The following is a 14,465-nucleotide window of genomic DNA, read 5'->3' as shown; positions in this document are numbered from 1 at the left end:
ATCCTTTCAACTCTTTTCATTTCTTTTTGTTTGTTTTTTTTTTATGATTTGGTACCAATTGAAATGTTTCTAAAATATTTTCATAAATCAAAACATAATTTTTCTTATTTAAAACACCTATTTCAACTAAAAATCGAAAAAAAATTTCTTTAAAATATTAGGTTTATAAATTTCAAATTCTTGAGTTTATTAGTATCTAGATCCCGAATTGATTCAATTAAAAGCTATTTCAAATATTTGTGATCATTTCTACCATTTTAATTTTATCCAAAACACCTAAAAATCAAATTTCCTAAGTAGTCACCCACCACAAGCACATCAAAACCATTGCTCAGCGTATTGAAAGCACGAGAGAGAAAAATCGAGAACACATGAATATTGAATAGAGAAATCAATAAAATTAGAAAGAGATGGATGGTCAGAGAGAGAAATGGAAACAAAGAGATGGCAATAGAGAGAAATTGTGATGAATGATTTAATTTATTTGAAATAATTTCAAAAGTCTTTCTATCAAGTTATGACTAAACATGACTTAAAACAATTAATTTTATTTTAATGATTATTTTTAAAATTAAGTTATAAAAATGGTAGTTTTTCACAATTTTCTCTAATTAACCTAGTATATCAATGATATCTGCTTGCTGACTTTCTAAATTGATGAGATATATCTCACCTAAATGATTACTAGGAAATGAAAAGAAAAAAGAGAGTATCTCAATAGCGTGTCCATGTCAACCACTTTGCGAATTGCACTGTTCAATGGCTGTATATCTCAAGGTGGAGCTAGACATTAATGATGAGAAATAAGAGACAACACATGCTTTTTGGGCTACTAGCAAATGAAAGCAAGATGAAAGTGAAAGACATGAGCAACTAGATAAATGGTTACCTTCAATCTTTTTTTTTTTTAAATATTATCATATAAAACAAAGATTAGAGGAGAAATATACAACAAAGGTTCTAATTATTTGATCCCGAAAAGAAAAAAGAAAAAGAGGCTAGCCTAATTAGAGTTATTGCTTGAGAATGAGATAAACGAAAATATAAAGAGCCACAGATAGAAATGTTGAGATGATCGTAATTTGGGTGGGCATTTTTCCTTTGTCACTCCTCAAGGCAATGGCTCCATAAATTGGCAGGCAATTCAAAACAATGAACCCTGTTAATACCATCTGTAAAACAAGGCCTTCCTTGTTGCTGCCATTATCCCAAAACTCTGTCAATCCCCATGCGAATGAGAATAAGTTGATTATTGCTGCCATTGTCAATGGCACAAACAAGGGGGAGGGGACTCCGAACTCAAAGATGCCTTGACCGTATCTCTTGCTTTGTTCATCATCAAGCACTTTGCTTGTTAGGCTAAAACCATAAGTGGAAATCCCTAAGGACTTGAGCAGGTACTCAACTAAACTGAACAAGAAACATGAAAGCCCCCTTATCATCCACATCCTTTGAGCATTCCACCACATTTGGATAGTGCCTCCGGCTAGAACAAAGTCAAGGAAATCTTGCCCATAAGCGCCGAGGAAAAGAAAAACATATAAGAAACACCATGGTTCTGATACCTACAACACGATTTGTTTTTCTTTCTTACATTTCTGATTTCAATAAATAGATTGAATTCAAATAAATAATCATATACAGTTCATCAATGCTCATACCTTTGGGAAGATGCTGACTTTGTTGAGCAAAGTTAGCTGGGGGAGGAAAGAATAGAGGGTGATCGGGATGCATAAAATAGGCCAGAATCCATAGTGAGAATAAGCTAATCCCATCAAAAGGCCCATAGAACGAGAACCAAAGGTGAGAGTGTTATATTTGGAAAAGGTCACTTCTAAAAGGCCGATGCACCATCTCTTACATTGACTAAGTAAATTTAAAAGGGTAATTGGCACATCCCCTAAAAATGCAGCCCTTTCAGGATGGCAGAATAAGCTCTTCCATCCTTCACATTGAAGTCGATATCCTGTGTAAAAGTCCTCAACCAAAGATCCATATCTAAACCCATTCTGCATACATATCAAGAAACAATCTTAACATATTGGTTGTAATTTAAAGCTTTTTGATAGACAGGTTCTGGAGAGTGACTAATGAGCTGACCTTGGAGCCCCAATGTTCGGTTTGGTTCTCATAGTCGCAACCTGCCACATTGTGTGCCAATGAAAAAATTTCCTGAGAATTAATGGGCTTGTCTACCACATGGTTTGGGCTGAGTTCAGGGATTTCCGGCGGCACTAAAGTTGATGGGCCACCAAAGAAAGCTCGTCGGCGAAAGAAGCAGCCCGATCCGAAATTATCTGGACCCATTAGCCCATCAAAACCCATAGGGTTAATTTGGAACATGCTTTTATACTCAGAAGCATAGATGTCAGTTTGGTTAAGGCCACGAAATCGTTGGGGAAATTGAATATATGCCAATTTTGATTGAAATGCAGGGTCTGATAGATAACATAGCACCCGGAGAGGAGTTTGGGGATCATTCGAGTACATGTCACAATCTTGGGTCAAGATTAATGGCGCATTGGTCATAACAGCTGATACTCGTAACTTCCAAACATTCAAAATTTTAAAAGAGAATTAGAAAGCATAAAATAAAAACTAATCAATTAAATAAGATACCAGAATAAGTCGTTAGATCATTTAACCCATACCAGAACATTCAGAGCTCCAGCTTTAAAGTGATGAGGAGAAGTCTTACTTTTCTGTCTTGAAACATAAATGAGATTTGGCAAGAAATTGCCTGAAACGTCTCTATCTTTGCTCTTATCTAAGATAACCTGCTCACAGTTCATGTGCCACCAGTAAATTGACCTTGTCAAAGTAGGTACTAGCTACTACTTTTATTTCTCGTAAATAATTTAATTTATGATTGATTATAACTCTAATCTTGAATGTAAATCACCTGAACGACAGCAGGATGATCCATATGAGTAAACCCGTCGGTCCATTTACTAAAAGTTTCTCGATATTCGTTATCTACAATGTATTCATCACTAATTTCCCCTTTATCAACAATGCGTTCTACCTTCACTTTCATAGTCTTGTACATCACCTGCAATAAGATAGTATCCAGACACGGTATTATCCTGAAGCATCTCTTACTTTGAACATCACTCGAATGTTCCTAAATAAGAGAAAATTGCTGATGAATTGATTTTAGCATATCGAGAGCAAGTGGATATATAGTAATTTTACTGATCCATAATTGCAACTTTATAAAAGATTGTGGCAATTATAAAAAAACATGGAAAAAAGGCTTATAGCAACATGCGGCCGCAAAGCCTAATTAATAAATATATAAAGCAAAAAAAAAAAAAAAAAAATATATATATATATATATATATATATATATGTTTATAAATATTTATATATGTCTGTGTGTCATATTAGAAGCCAAAACAATAAATGCATCGACATCTGGGACTTGACTTATGCAAGCACAGAAGAAGCCTCGTGATCAAGCTCTATCTCTTTTGTTCTTCAAGAAATTAAGTTAGAATAAAAAGCTTTCAAAGATGTGCCTTGTTATCTATTTATTGTACAGTTGAAATGATGACTAACATTGTTACCGCCTTACTTGAGGTTTCTTTGGATTCATGCACAGGTTCATTAATTGTCTAGATACATATGGTTTAGGCGTCACGTTTAAGACAAATTCTAATCTTTAATTGGAGTGTTGAATTGACTAAAACAAATGATGTCCACTAAAATGATAACATGATAAAGTTAGTGGGTATGAAGGGCTGACTTATAAAGGTTTCTTTGTCTGAATATGACCGGATTGACGGACAAACAGCTGCCGTGACTAATCTAAATTATTGAGTTTTCTCGTCTATGGACCAAAGCTACAAATACGAGATAAGTTGCAATAAAGATCTGGATAGGGTTTTAGGTTTTGGGTTAAAGTTAATATATCTCTTTCTTACACACACAATATATATATATATATATATATATATATATATATTAATCAATTTTATCACAAATCTGAACTACAAAGTAAAGACCATGATTGATAATTAATTATCTATTGCACCAATGGGCTCCTAGATTCCCTTTTCGTCTTCCAATAATTACTATAGTATAATATATTTAGCGTTAGCACCTTTAGAAAAACCATGATGAATATTCCAACACATTGATCATGGTAATATATTTTTATATAATTTGTTTAAAAAAGAAAACCAACCTGACCTTTTGTGTTTGTTGATATGGGAACTTAATTTGGATCAAACTTATTAGTCTATCAACTGTTATCATAAGTAAGTGAACACCCAAATTAAATTAATTATCAATATAATTTTGTATAAAATTACTTAGGCATGGAATTGAAAAGAGTCGTAACTTATGAAATTGGTTTTTTCAATTTGTTTAGAGAAAATACAGAAGAGAGTGCATGTTTGAGTGAATTAATACCTTAATCTTCTCAATCTCAGGGCTCCAGGAATGATAAGTAGATGCAAAATACACTTCAGGGCTCCTTTCCATCATATTATGCTCCCTGCAAAATGGTAACCAGTGACTGGCAAACTTAGCGGCCTCCATGAAAGCAAAGAGAGTGAAGGCTGATCCTCCATCGTCCGATACATAGACCGAAATCTTCTCTGTTGGATAATCATAAGCCATCAACGAGAGGGCTGTGTTCACCACATTCATCGGTGGCTCCTTGTACGGATCAGCCGTGCATATGAACACGTCCAACCCTGGGAAATCTTCTTCCTTGATGATTTTTCTGAGGTTTTCGGGGAACTCCTTGCGACGAATTGGGCACACTCGGAAAGCTTGTGCGCCGGTCCACATGAAGGCAAGAACGAGATCAGAAATGAGCAAGGAGAGGCTCAAAGAGAAAGAGAGTAAGCTGGTTGCTGAGTATATAAGTGTTTGTGCATGGCGATAAAGTAGAGCTATAATAGCAGAGGCGTAAACCACCGCAAAGAGGCGGTTCAAGGCCGTGCGCCTGAGAGGTTCAAACTTGTGAAGAGGAGGAGCATGGGCAGTGCGCCCTGCTATTAGACCTCGGCCGCCCATAGTTCTTGGCTATATCGATGGTGTAGACACTATTTTTATATGTTTTGTTTTCACATTTCATTTCATTTTATTTTATTTTATTTTATTTTGTTTTGTTTTATTATAGTTTTATGTTATTTATTCTATTAATTATCTGAATCAAGCCCAGTACTCAACCATTAATGGAAAATCGGAATGAAAAACCCGGGTAACCAGTGAGGAAAAGCCCTACAACCTACAGCAAAAAAAAAAAAACCTAGAAAACTAGACTAGAAATCTAGCAGCCGGCATAACCACAATCAAACAATAGTGAAAAAAATAAAAAAATATATATACAATATGGGAGAGGCAGGAGGTTAGTTTTTTTTGAGTTTTCGGTTTGGGTATTTTCTAGAGGGAAAAGGTTTGATTTTTTTAGGGAGATCTGGTGGGATAGCCGGCGAGAAGAGGGTTTGATCTTTTGGAGCCGGCAGAGAAAGAGAGAGCTCGATTTCTTTGGGCGGCGGTAAGGAGATCCGGTTTAGGCTAACGAAGAGGGAGAGCTGGTTTGGGTAGCCGGCGGTGAGGGGATCTGGTGCAATTTGGCCGGCGAAAGGAGAGAGGGCGATTTTTGGGGGTTCGGCGGTGAAGAGTTGAGAGTTTTAAGGGAAAAATAGAAGCTTTTAGAGGGAAGGAGGAAGTAACCGGTTTATAGAGAGAGAAGAGAAAGGAGAACAGTGACAACAGGAAAGACAAATAGCTTATATAGTTAGAGTGAGGGTTCTTAAATGACGTCGCTTGGTTGCCAAAGGAGCAGATCTTTCCCTTCCTTCCATAGGCGGCACACTTTGGGGGGCTGTAGAGAAGCAAATTTATTGGAGTGGGCCTTTGATTTTGGGTCAGCTTAGCCCAGAAGGTAAACCATTTATCATTTCCCTTGACTCTTTTGTGGTTTGGGTTGATTCATTTTAGTTGTCCTTAGGATTATTGTTTAATCATTTAAGGTTAGTTTTAGATTACTGTAGCATAATGTTCTAAAATCTTTAGATATTATTTTTAGATTTAAGAAAGTAATACAAATAGAGGGATATAAATATATATATAAATATAAATGATATAACAAAAGGTATATATAAGGAAGAGATAAATTTAAATGTAGGAGAATATTTATTAAAGATATTTAAACTTAGATAAATGAAGCAAATATGAAAAACAGAAAAAAATAAATTGCTAAATGGAATATGTTTATATTGATGGAGTTAGGGAGATAAATGATAAATATTAAAAATATAAATGAATGAAATAAATGATAGGTTAAAATTTACATATAGATTAAATTAAGTAAAATAGGAAATTATTGAGCTACTAGTGGGGTATTCTTGAATAAACATATAAAAGAGCATGTGAAATATGTATATACATTAGATTATAAAATACATTTAGTGAATAAGCATACCAAAGGAATCTTATGTTAAGTATAAAAATAATGGTAAAGTTAGTCAAATAATTATACTAAGATAGGTATAAGGATTAACCTTAGAAAATTGAATTTATTTTAAAATACCGTAATATTAACTATAGGAATGATATATAAACGATATCGATGATGGGATGTCCATCCGGAATGCGAGGAGTCGCAATTCCGGATGAATTTTCCCTAAGCTTGGAATCCGAATTAAGGCTTCATCAATACGATGAGAGGGCTCGATTTTAAGATTTTGAGATTTTTAATTTAAACAAATAAAAATTATTATACAATAAATTAGACAAAATATAATATAAATATAATAAATATAAAAATGGATGATATATAAAATAATAGATAACATATACTCATTTAAGTTGTTAAGAGTTAAAAATAAAATTATAAAAATGATACTCATAATAAATAAAAGAAGTGAAATATTCAATAATGGAAATTCATAATAATGGACATATTTAAAGTGTAAAGGTTAAATATTAGGTTATGTAAAATATATGCAATAAATTTATAGGCGTTATAAAAGGGGAGTAAAATATATAATAGAAAGGGAAAACATCAAATAAAAAATATATACAATTATGAAATAAGATGTCTTACCAGGTATACACTTAAATAATATAGAAACATATATAATTCATAATATACATATTTATAAAAAGAAATAAAAAAGGGGAAGTCTTAAGGAAAATAAAAGACATATGAAGACCTAAAAATAAAAAAATGAATTTCATATGCGTAGTATGCATCATTATTGCATCGTACATGTCATGACATATAAATATTTATGTTTACGAGTATTAGTCTCGATGATGAGATTTTTTCGAAAAATCTTGAGAAGGCGAGTTTTCTTCGAAAAGTTCACTAGGTGAAAAGATATCCTTGAGTCCCACCAATACGATAGGAAGGCTCGAGAAATATCTTTAATAAAAAGGCTCTTGCTTGTAATAGGTTTACATTCACAAAACATAATTTTTCCTAAAACACGTACGATAACTCTGAGGATGGGATTTATACTTCAAATTTGCGAAGGTAAATTTATCGGATAATTCTCTAAATGAAAGGATGTTGTCGGGTCCCACCAATACGATGGGCGGATCAAAGAAATATCCTCAATAAAAGGTTATTTGTCTAACATTATTTGAATTTTATGCTATACACTTCATGAATGCCTCATGTTCATGCTATACTCGTACAGTTAAATAAAAATATTTTAATTAAGGATAAAATAAATGAATAATGATTAAGGAAACATAATAAATTTAAGAATTAATATAGACTTCAATAGGATAATCTATAATCAAATGGTACCATTCGTGGAACAGACGTCACAGAGGTACTAATCCTTCCTCGAGCATAATCGTACTCTCGAACTTAGTTCTAAAAAATCGTAAATCAGTTTAAAATTCTCTCGACAGACTTAAATTTAATTTAAGATCTCGTCGATTAGAATAAATCAGTAAGTGCCCAATCACACCTGAAAAAAGATTGGTAGCGATTCTTAATTTTTCGCTACATCCAGTGGTCGGGTTCGTGGACCCGCACGTTATGACAGATGGATGTGATCAATCTATGAGTTCTCTTGCATTTAGTGTACAGTAATAATCACACTTCTATTATAATTTATAGGCCATATAAAGGAGAACTATTCGACATAATATGCTTTGTATGTGTGGAAGCAGTGAGAGCAATTAGGTAGTTTAGTCTGTGATATTTAAAGATCATATGGATCAAATGTTTTTAAAAAATTGACAAAAATCGATTAAACATAAAGAAAGACCAAACTAATCAAATATTAAATTAATTAGGTCGATTCAGTTTTGAACCAATAGATTAAAATTTTATCATTTTTTTATAAATTTCATTTATAATTATAAAATATACAAATAATTTAAATATTAAAAAAACATAACATTTGTTCCTTCACTTACATAATTATGACTTTTTACATAAACTGTCAAATTAACATTTAAGATTCAACATAACAAAAAGTCAAAAATAATTTTTTTTTGGAAAATTAAGTCATTCATTCCATAAAGGGAGTCCAAAAACTAACAGAGGAGAGTAGAGGACCGATTGGTAGTCAGTCTTGACCATCACAATACAGACTGGTAACAAGAACACTAGTATCCCTTCCTGGTCCTACAAAGGTAAAAAAATAATAAAATTAATATCCACAAAATAAAACTATCTAACACAAGACCATTAACTATCGTAAATTATCAACTTGAATCGTCTTCATGACTTGGTTCTTCACATTCACTTACATAGTAAAAGATGATTAAAAATGAATAATTATGTAAAAAGTTATCAAAGTTAACATTCACCTCAATTGAAGTGTGAAGAATGAATTTTTAACTTTTTCACTCATCAATAGTCAACAACAAAAATAGAATCCACAATCCCAATCTTTGATATCTTTAAAATGTATAAACAAAAAAGAAATAAAAAACTAAGAATTCAAAAAATAAAAAAGAAGAAGTGAAAATATTAAATGTATATTATATTTTATGTAAATTTAAAAATAATATATAATGTTATATTTATTAAAAAATATATAAAAATTTAATTTAGTTTTTTAGTCGATTTTATTTGATTTAAGTGAATAATTGATCTGATTTGATTTTACTCACCCCTACGTGGAAGTACTACATGAGATTCGAATGAAAATAATTTTAATTTTATATAATTTTCTTTTTTTATAAAAAATTTAATTTCATTAGCGACAAATTTTCAAAATATCTAGATTATTTATAAAATATAAATTTTGTTGAAGTTCAAATCACGATTACTTAATGTCAGTAGTATTTTCACTGTCATCATCTGAGAGGGAGATCGAACGGGGGAATGAACTGTGTGGGCATACGATTAATCCAGTTGCCTTGAAAGTTTGCTTTCGAAAGTTCATGCGCCTCTTTGCAATTGCTGCACCACGTCATTCGCTTTTCAAGAGCTTTTTGAACGACAGACTCGCTTGATAAGAACTGATCATAACCCTCCTATCCAGTGCAATTTGTTTTTATTTTTTAATGTTTCAACTTAATTTGATTATGAAAAGACTGAAAAAAATTGTATAAAAACTGGGAAAAGTTCTATTTAGGATTTGTAAAATAGTGGTAGGCATAGTTACTATATATGGAGAACTATCAAATCCTGAAACTTTAGTCTCTTGTGACAGAAAAAGCATCATAAAAGGAAACACAAAAAAACGGTGTTCCTGTGCTAGCATCATCACTTGAGAATGATAGAAGCTACTGCATAAAGAGCTGATGCCAGAAATGTTGCTGTAATAGTAGTTCTAATAGGCATTTTAATTTAAAAATTAAAATGATTAAATTACACCCCTCCAAATTTTGAGCTATTGTTGAAAGTGGTTTTACCTTAATGTTTTCTTCCTTAGAGCTGCCAGAATGGCCTGATGCAAAGTAAACATCTGGGTTCCTGTCCATAATGTTATTCTCCCTGCAGAATGGTAACCAGTGACTTGCAAGCTTAGCAGCCTCCATGAAAGCAAAGAGAGTCAAAGGTGATCCTCTATCGTCCGATACATAGATCGAAATCTTCTCCATTGGATAATCATAAGCCGTCAACGACAAAGCCATGTTCACCACACTCATTGGCGGCTCCTTTTGAGGGTCAGCCGTGCATATGAACACGTCCAACCCTGAAAAATCTTACTCCTTCACACTCTTTTTCAGGTTCTCCGGGATTTGTTTGTGACGAATTGGGTACATACGAAAAGCTTGTGAAGCTCCCCACATTAAGGCAAGAACAAGATCAGAGAAAAGCAAAGACAGGGTTATGAAGAAAGAGATCAAGGTTGTGGAATGGAGAAATAGAGTTCGTACATGGCGGTAGAGTAGAGCCAGGATGGCGCATGTGTAAACTGCCGCAAACACGCGGTTCACGACCATGTGTCAGAGGTGTTCAACCGTGTGAAAAGGATGAGGGGCATCGGTGGGTGCCAGGGCGCTAGTGTAGTGCCCTCTCCTACCTAGAGCCTCCATTTCTATAGGTGATTATGGTATTGGGCAGCTGGAGGCTTTGTCTTTGTAAGTGCTGGGCAATAAGGTAATGGCTGGTGCAATTGATCACATGGAAATTAGTAATGAATAAAGTGGTATACCATATTTCTTGTTAATAAAAAAATTACGAAATAGATATGAATTCCATATCCTATATTAAGACAGTAAGTGGTACTACACAGTTTGTTGGAGTATTTTAAAAAATAATCCTCATAAGATATTTTTAAAAGTAACTCTAAAAAATAAGATGTTTTCAAAAATTATTTTTTTTTACAATTTTAATTGTTTTTAATCAAATGGGATAAAATTAACCTTAATAAAACCTCTTTATATCAAATGCACATGATATTACATGTTATGTACATGATGTTACACTATATGTACAAAAACATGTTACACGTCATGTTACACACCATGCACATGATGTTATGCACTATGTTGAAAAGTGTTATTGTTACAAGTCATTCTTAATTAAACCTCTTGGTACTAAGTGTACATAATGTTACACGTTATGCAAATGACGTTCCACGCTATGTACAAAAACACGTTACTCGTCATGTTACACACTATGCACATGATGTTACATGGCATGCACATGATGTTACACATCATGTTGAAAAGTATTTAGGTTCCTAAATCAATTTAATTGGTGGCCAAGCAATTAAAAGCATTAATAACAAATTGGAATAAACAATTCAAATCCCATTGAAAATAAGTAAGATAGAGATTAAAAACTTAGACTACATGTGAGTTCAATTGCAATCTTAGAAAAAGAAATTTAGCTACTCATAATCGCAAAATAAAATAACATTGTATAAAATTCAACTATTGAAATATCAAGAACGATAAAAGCTATGGAATAAAACAAAACAATATTTGTCGTCTTGATCTCTAAGTTTCAACCTCAACTTTCAATTTCTTGAATCTCCTAAAAGTTCCCCTAATGTTATTAAACATATATTATTTATACTAATAAACTTAACCTAAAGTTCCTTAAGCTGTCCTAGGGTTTAATTGGGCTTAAAAGTATAATAAGAGGCCCAAAATTCAATTGTCAATCTTTACAAATTTTCATTCCCGACACAGTACATCTATATATTTTCAGATGCAACTTTCTCTATCTTCAAAGTAGAACTGGGCAAAATGATCTTCATGAAAGTTGTATCTCTATCTCTTAGCTTTCCACTGATCCATGAATCGTATCATTTGGAGTTCTGTAGCTCGAGATATGGCCAAAATACTGAAGCATGTGCAAGCAGATTTTAGATCTTTTAACATCTTACTTTTCAAAATTAAGCCCAATCACTTTTAATCTTACAAAAGAAATATAAAAACTAATAAATCATAACCAAATTAAAAAGAATAATAGGCCAAAATACATAGTGAGAATAAGCTAATCCCATCACAATGCCCATAGAACGAGAACCGAAGATGAGAGTGTTATATTTGGAGAAGGTCATTTCTAAAAGGTTAATGCACCATCTCTTGCATTGACTAAGTAAATCTAAAAGGGTAATTGGCACATCCCCTAAAAATGCTGCCCTCTCAGGATGGCATAATAAGCTCTTCCATCCTTCACACTGAAGTCGATATCCTGTGTAAAAGTCTTCAACCAAAGATCCATATCTAAACCCATTTTGCATACATATTAAGAAACAATCTTAACGTATTGGTTGTAATTTAAAGCTTTTTTATAGACATTGTTCTGGAGAGTGATTGATGAGCTTACCTTGGAGCCCCAATGTTCAGTTTGGTTCTCATAGTCGCAACTTGCTATATTGTGTGCCAATGAAAAAATTTTTGAGAATTAATGGGCTTGTCTACCACATGGTCTGGGCTAAGTTCAGGGATTTCCAACGGCACCAAAGTTGATGGGCCACCGAAGAAAGCTCGTCGACAAAAGAAGTAGCCGGATCCCACATAATTTGGACCCATTATCCCATCAAAACCCATAGGATTAATTTGGAACAAGTGTTTATACTCAGAAGCATAGATATGGTAACCAGTGACTTGCAAGCTTAGCAGCCTCCATGAAAGCAAAGAGAGTCAAAGGTGATCCTCCATCGTCCGATACATAGATCGAAATCTTCTCCATTGGATAATCATAAGCCATCAACGACAAAGCCATGTTCACCACACTCATTGGCGGCTCCTTTTGAGGGTCAGCCGTGCATATGAACACGTCCAACCCTGAAAAATCTTGCTCCTTCACACTTTTTTTCAGGTTCTCCGGGATTTGTTTGTGACGAATTGGGTACATACGGAAAGCTTGTGAAGCTCCCCACATGAAGGCAAGAACAAGATCAGAGAAAAGCAAAGAGAGGGTTATGAAGAAAGAGATCAAGGTTGTGGAATGGAGAAATAGAGTTCGTACATGGCGGTAGAGTAGAGCCAGGATGGCACATGTGTAAACTGCAGCAAACACGCGGTTCACGACCATGTGTCGGAGGTGTTCAACCGTGTGAAAAGGATGAGGGGCATCGGTGGGTGCCAGGGCGCTAGTGTAGTGCCCTCTCCTACCTAAAGCCTCCATTTCTACGGGTGATTATGGTATTGGGCAGCTGGAGGCTTTGTCTTTGTAAGTGCTGGGCAATAAGGTAATGGCTAGTGCAATTGATCACATGGAAATTGTAATGAATAAAGTGGTACACCATATTTTTTGTTAATAAAAAAATTATGAAATAGATATGAATTCCATATCCTATATTAAGACTGTAAGTGGTACTACACAGTTTGTTGGAGTATTTTAAAAAATAATTCTCATAAGATATTTTTAAAAGTAACTCTCAAAGATAAGATGTTTTCAAAAATAATTTTTTTTTATAATTTTAACTGTTTTTAATCAAGTAGGTTAAAATTACCCTTAATAAAACTTCTTTATATCAAATGCACATGATATTACATGTTATGTACATGACGTTACACTCCATGTACAAAAATATGTTACACACCATGCACATGATGTTATACACTATGTTGAAAAGTGTTGTTGTTACACGTCATTCTTAATTAAACCTCTTTATATCAAGTACACATAATGTTACACGTTATGCACATGACGTTACACGTTATGTACAAAAACATGTTACACGTCATGTTACACACTATGCACATGATGTTACACGTTATGCACATAATATTACACACCATGCACATGATGTTATATATCATGTTGAAAAGTGTTATTTTTACATTTTATGTGTAAAAAAATGTTACACGTCATAGTTAAAAAAAGTTGTTACACTCCATAATGAAAAAAATATTATTATTACACGTCATGTATAAAAATATGTTACATGTCATGGTTAAAAAAAGTTGTTATATGGCATGTTGAAAAAAAAATATTGTTGTTACACGTTATATACAAAAACATATTACACACTATGTTGAAAAAAAATTATTATTACACGCTATGTTGAAAAAATATTATTATTACAAGTCATATTTAAAAAAAAAATTGTTACATTTTAATGCCTGAAATATTATTGTTACTTACGAATCAAAACTTTCAATCCTTTCAACTTTCTTTATTTTTTTTTATGATTTGACACCGATTAAAATGTTTCTAACATGTTTTGATAAATCAAAACACAATTTTCCTTATGCAAAACACATATTTTAACTAAAAATAGAAAAAAATTTCCTTTAAAGAGAGTTGGATAGTGAGAGAGAAAAATCAAATGTAGAGATGAAAATGAAGAAAAATTGTGATGGATGGTTTAATTTATTTGAAATTATTTTAAGTTATTTTTGTCAAATCATAGCTAAATATGAGTAAAAATTATTAATTTTATTTTGTTGATTATTTTTAAAATCAAGTTATGAAAATGATATTTTTCACAATTTTCTGTAATTGATTTAGTATATCAATGATATCTGCTTGTTGACTTTCTAAATTGATGAGATATATTGATTCCTAGGAAATGAAAAAGAAATAGAGTGTCTCAATAAAAGTGAAAGTGAGAGACAGGAAG

The 14,465-nt window shown here is 32.8% G+C and overlaps 1 protein-coding gene across 2 annotated transcripts; it reads right to left on the bottom strand.

Moving 5' to 3' along the window:
* Window positions 1-874: 874 nt before the first annotated feature.
* LOC18606743 (cellulose synthase-like protein G3) lies at window positions 875-5,682 on the bottom strand. Of its 2 annotated transcripts, none has more exons than XM_088804743.1 (6): window positions 4,417-5,682; window positions 2,903-3,124; window positions 2,652-2,777; window positions 2,101-2,547; window positions 1,662-2,009; window positions 875-1,565 (listed from the first exon to the last, which is right to left on the bottom strand). In XM_088804743.1, the coding sequence occupies exons 1-6, from the start codon at window positions 5,026-5,028 to the stop codon at window positions 1,014-1,016; spliced, it is 2,307 nt and encodes a 768-aa protein (XP_088660869.1). In that variant the 5' UTR covers window positions 5,029-5,682; the 3' UTR covers window positions 875-1,013. The 2 variants fall into 2 exon arrangements, with proteins under 2 accessions (XP_088660869.1, XP_017973935.2); XM_018118446.2 differs by having other exon boundaries at window positions 2,903-3,052.
* Window positions 5,683-14,465: the final 8,783 nt, after the last annotated feature.

This window comes from Theobroma cacao, chromosome 3 (genome assembly GCF_053813885.1).
Source record: "Theobroma cacao isolate CCN51 chromosome 3, ASM5381388v1, whole genome shotgun sequence".
Lineage (NCBI taxonomy): Eukaryota > Viridiplantae > Streptophyta > Magnoliopsida > Malvales > Malvaceae > Theobroma > Theobroma cacao.
Note: the sequence above shows the minus strand (reverse complement) of the source record. Positions and strands in the feature narration are given on the sequence as shown.

Coding starts and splice junctions, on each gene's coding strand:
- LOC18606743 (XM_088804743.1), bottom strand. CDS start 5,028: ATGGGCGGCCGAGGTCTAATAGCAGGGCGCACTGCCCATGCTCCTCCT. Junction 2,548..2,651: donor CTGGAGCTCTGAATGTTCTG/GTATGGGTTAAA, acceptor AATGTTTGGAAG/TTACGAGTATCAGCTGTTAT. Junction 1,566..1,661: donor AAGTCAGCATCTTCCCAAAG/GTATGAGCATTG, acceptor ATCGTGTTGTAG/GTATCAGAACCATGGTGTTT.